The following is a 5,000-nucleotide window of genomic DNA, read 5'->3' as shown; positions in this document are numbered from 1 at the left end:
AATAATGTTACACTGAAGAATGGCGAATGATTTTAGTGTAGTTAGATCATAGGGAGTCCTTGTTTTTAAACTGTGTGTGTGTGTGTGTGAGTGAGTGTGTGTGTGTGTGTGTATGTGTGAGTGTGAGTGTGAGTGTGAGTGTGTGTGTGTGTGTGTGTGTGTGTGTGTGTGTGTGTGTGTGTGTGTGTGTGTGTGTGTGTGTGTGTGTGTGTGTGTGTATGTATGTGACTGAGTGAGTTAGAGAGAGAGAGAGAGAGAGAGAGAGAGAGAGAGAGAGATTGAGAGAGAGTGAGAGTGGTGGTGGTGGTGGTGGTGGTGGTGGTGAGTGAGTGAGTGAGTGAGTGAGTGAGTGAGTGAGTGAGTGAGTGTGTGTGTGTGTAGGTGAGAGATTATGTGTGTGTCAACACCATATATTTTCAACTCAGAACAGGTACTGAATAACAAACATTTACCCTCTGAAGATCGTTTGCAGGACCCGAAGGCTCAGAGAAACCGCACTCTTCCTCGCTTGGAATGAGAGGCTTCGAAGAGGCTGATTCGCAGCATCTCGAGACGTAGTTCAACAACTCACTGAAAATATTGATACCAATTGGTGCTCCAAAACAAGGCTTCGGTTACGCACTAATCCACAAGCAATCGAAGGTTACACTAAATTTCCTTGTGTAAATTGCACTACATAATGTATACACTAACAATAAAATGGAATTTAACGCCTGCGACATATAAAAAATATCTAACCTTATTTTCCGTAACTGAAAACACCTTACGAAGGTTTTGTGAATAGACATTAATTATCCCACCATTGGTTTAGTAGACAAACATCATTCTAGGGATGTCGTTATCATCAACATATTATCAACTTCAATATGACAATACTGTTAAATTATATTCGAAAGACCTCTACTTGTAATAGGATGTTACTTACTTGCCTAATGTCGTCCTGAAGAGGGGCTTTACAGAAGCTTCATCCTTCTGTCTAACGAGGCTCAGGTAAGAGGAACACTCATCCTGGGAGCCACAGCTGCCTGTAGTACGGTACATATTGATGAATACAAGACGTTCCTGTATGCCTTATGTTCTCTCGATATTATTACATTTTGAGAGAATGAAAGGAAGGACCTTATTTTGAACTGGCATTCAAATGATTTGTTCATGTATATGAGAAAATACATAATCATAAAACCCTACATGACTCTCCGAGACAGTCAACATGCAAATTAAAGCGATAATTGGTAGATTTCAAGAAAAAAGGCAACTCATCCCGGCCTCTGGAGTGCTCGGATTCTTTGGAAAAAAGAAGGAAAAAAACGGTGCTGAAACCAGAAATGTTCAGTAAAAAAAAAAGGTTTATAAGTGACATGTAGTGCAGACTGTATGTAGACATAAATATCCATCGGATAAATATGGCTAAGAAAATCAAGTACCCGTGTGTTTCCATATTTTTCTTTTCTTGTTTATACAATATTAATTTCTTATTGTTACTCTTGCAAACACTGATATGGATATTAAATGTCATTTTAACTTTCTACTTTTGTTTTTGTTCCAGACACTGACCGTGCGAACCGCCGAGTGAAACACAGCGAGGGCCACCTGTGGGGAAAAAGGCAAGAGAATCAGTTCGTAAACAAACATAATATACAATACATAACCACTAATATAATAAGAAATATCCAATACCAAGAACAAGCATAGCATACCTTGACTTTCTACTGTGTTAACAAATAACAAAATTGTTCCCAGCCACAACATTGTCCTGCAATAGATTCAGACAAATAGTTAATGTTTTCACACAAGTTTCCTCTCTTACTGTTGGGCACGTCTGGCAGTGCTGTTGATGACCCTTCAAAGTTCTGTATACCTGGATAGGATGCCTTTTACTATCCAGTTAACAGGGCTAAGGTGTCACTTTATATAAGGATACAAGTATCAAATTCCCCATGCATGTTTTTGTATTTTATATCTCATTATGCACTATCGACGAAAGGATATTGGTTCAGGAAGTGTATATTTGCACAGTATGGTTGCCAGTATGGCAGTGGTGTCCTGCACGGTCATTGGTATTAGACTGTAGACATTATAACATTAACAGTAATGCCTATATCTTCGAAGAAACGTGCGCTTGCAATTATGATATATAATGAGATTTTGCTAAAGTTATCAGATATATTTGTTTTACTCTGAAACGAATTCCGAGAGGTTTCACTAGTTTTTTGTTGTCTATAACAAGCTTGTCATGTAAATTAATAACAGTAAACATCAATTCCTGTGGTCATCAACGTCATTATTATCTCCCTTGTCCAGCTGTGGAACCAGGTTCGGGTAAACACATCACATCACAACTTTATATAAACCAGATCATAACAAAATAACAAAGCCTTACTTGTAGATCAAACTCAGTTCCGCAGCAAATGAACTTTCGGCACTAAGTCTTCATACACAAATAAGGCCTACAGCCGGTGGCTTGAGCTAGGGAGGAGGGAGGACTGGAAGGGTAGGTGACCTTCCCGAGGTGAACTGCGCGCCCGGCCTCCCAAGGTTAAACACGCTGCCGACACTGATGCCATGTACGTACGGGCCATGCGCACAGTGATTTAGTTTATTAACTGTATTTACACATAAATGGCTCTACAAGTGCCTAGTCATTAAAGAGGCAGTTACTAATCCTGCATATCTCACATGTTTAACCTTTTCCTTAATTTCGGAAATATTTTGATTTTATCTTTTGTTATTGGTAATGTCATTAATTCTGCAAGAACAATAATAAAAACAATATTACTGCCAGCATTGATAGCATCGAAGAAATAGACTACAGTTTGACTTGTAGAACCATTTATCCGTAGATAGATTTCGCAAAACAATACAATAGTAAACAAAATATTTCACAGTGGGCCAATTCAGATTTTATGTGCTTTTTATTTCCTTTTTTTCTACATTCACTGAAATGGTTATGGACGAAAAACGTCGCAATCTTTCCGTTTCTATTGTAGAAGTATAATGTTAACGAATCCTGTGTACCTTATGAGTGACAATGGAACAAACACAAATTCCCCAGTGACATCATTATTCCTGGGAAAATACGTACCTTATGGTAATTCTTTCCTTTTGTAATCTCTAGTCTGTTTTGTAGTATCCAACTAAATATGTTTTTGTGATCGCATTTGCTGTACCTCATCATACGTTAGTACATATTCTGTTGTATGACATAAATACATGAACATACACATTTACACGCACAAGCACACACACACGCGCACATAAACATGCATACGTACGTACATGCGCACGCGTGCTCACACACACACACACACATACACATACACACACACATACACACACACACACACATACACATACACACACACATACACACACTCTCTCTCTCTCTCTCCGTCTCCTATATACACGCACAAGCACACCCACACGCGCACATTAACATGCATACGCACGTACATGCGCAAGCGTGCACAAACACACACACACTCCTCTCTCTCTCTCTCCCCTCTCTCTCTCTCTATCTCTCTCTCACTCTCTCTCCTCTCTCTCTCTCTCTCTCTCTCTCTCTCTCTCTCTCTCTCTCTCTCTCTCCTCCCCTCCCTCTCCCTCTCCCTTCCCCCCTACCTCTCCCTCTTACTCACACTCTCACTCTTACTCACTCATTCCATTCCGTCGATTTTAGATAGGCTATAACACTTCCATAAAAAAATTAACACGGTTTAGATTTCGCGTAACTGCAACCGTTAGGGAAATTTACAGACTTTCCATTATTCAAATCGTACTTATCACTACTATAAATTATTTTTGAGCAAGTGTGCGGCACTCGAAACGTTAGAATCGCCAACTTCTATCGTCATCATACCCTTGCTTAAGAACAGGAAAGGAAGAATAGCGGTACCCAGGATTCCTTGCTCTGCCGCGGGCGTTACCGGTCGTACCCACTGCTTCAGCGGAAGGCTCCTGAACTACACGTCGTTAGGTTAAGTGCGTTCTTCCAGCAGTCCTCGGCAACACGTCTTAATGCGCTGGTAAGCACTCAGTTCTTGTTGTGTTAATGGATATGAGCTAGGATGTAGTGTTTGCGAAGGCTCCAAATATTCTTTGGCGAGGAAAATAGGCGTTTTGTGGCAGTACTAGTATTTTAAGCTAGGGTTTTGCGTGGTTCGACTTCACGTTTACCAAGCGAATATTGTGTTGTTATTTCATTTGGTATATTTGCGTATATCATATTCTGAAGCTGAAATTGTTACACTATTATGGTAAATAAAAAAAGAAGAAAAGCTTTTCGATGTTTGCTAATGTTCAAAAGTATAAACGCTACAGTAGTGAAAACTGCATAGATCAAACCAACTTGTTTATGTCATGAAGAGAACATGATACAGTTTCTTCATATATATATATATACATACATACATACATACATATATATATATATATATATATATATATATATATATATATATATATATATATATATATATATATATATAACGTTTAGGTTGCAAAAACGCTGTTACTCCCTGACACAGCATTTTTTTCTCTTGAATAGCGAGCACGTCTGGTGATAATGAAATGTAGGCGGGAGGCAAAAAAAGAAAAAAAGTAAGAAAAAGAAAATCCCCAGCATCAAATTAAGACAAGTGTACCTCCTACCTTCCAAACAGGGGTGGGTCCAGAGAATTTTCTGGTGGGGGGCACGGGGGGTAACAACAAACTATCGGGGGGGGGGCATCAGATTATATATACAGGGGGCCATTACGACGAGTACTATCATAGTACACATTATACATAATACACATTATATCATAATACACATTACGATCATAGGGGGGGGGGGGGCTCACGGGGTGGCCAATCAGATAGCGGGGGGGGGGGGCGGGCGCACCCCTCCCTCCCGTGTCACCATGGAAGCCCTGCCTCTGCTTCCAAAGCTCAGAAGTAAAGGAATGTATCAGTTCCAGCCCCATCTGGAGAAAGTACAGTTCTGTCTTACTACAACTCTTCGA

General features: G+C 39.9%; 2 protein-coding genes across 3 annotated transcripts in view; one reads left to right on the top strand and one right to left on the bottom strand.

The window, feature by feature from the left end:
* Positions 1–2,998, bottom strand: part of LOC113828684 (uncharacterized) — a 9,734-nt gene extending 6,736 nt beyond the window's left edge. The window contains exons 1-5 of the mRNA XM_070124013.1: positions 2,381–2,998; positions 1,698–1,753; positions 1,555–1,590; positions 926–1,025; positions 453–570 (exon numbers count right to left, since the gene is read on the bottom strand). Of these exons, the coding sequence (XP_069980114.1) occupies positions 453–570; positions 926–1,025; positions 1,555–1,590; positions 1,698–1,749 (306 nt within the window). The 5' untranslated portion in view covers positions 1,750–1,753; positions 2,381–2,998. The remainder of the gene's footprint in view (positions 1–452; positions 571–925; positions 1,026–1,554; positions 1,591–1,697; positions 1,754–2,380) is intronic.
* Positions 2,999–3,757: 759 nt separating this feature from the next.
* The window catches only part of LOC113828680 (venom protease), an 11,870-nt gene continuing 10,627 nt past the window's right edge, over positions 3,758–5,000 (top strand). The window contains exon 1 of one of the 2 annotated variants that reach the window (XM_027381685.2): positions 3,758–4,022. The gene's annotated coding sequence lies outside the window, so the exon portion shown is untranslated. The remainder of the gene's footprint in view (positions 4,023–5,000) is intronic. The other variant, XM_027381684.2, reaches the window with a different exon arrangement.

The sequence above is a fragment of the Penaeus vannamei genome, chromosome 8, assembly GCF_042767895.1.
Source record: "Penaeus vannamei isolate JL-2024 chromosome 8, ASM4276789v1, whole genome shotgun sequence".
In the NCBI taxonomy this organism is placed as follows: domain Eukaryota; kingdom Metazoa; phylum Arthropoda; class Malacostraca; order Decapoda; family Penaeidae; genus Penaeus; species Penaeus vannamei.
This window is presented reverse-complemented; position numbering and strand designations above follow the sequence as displayed.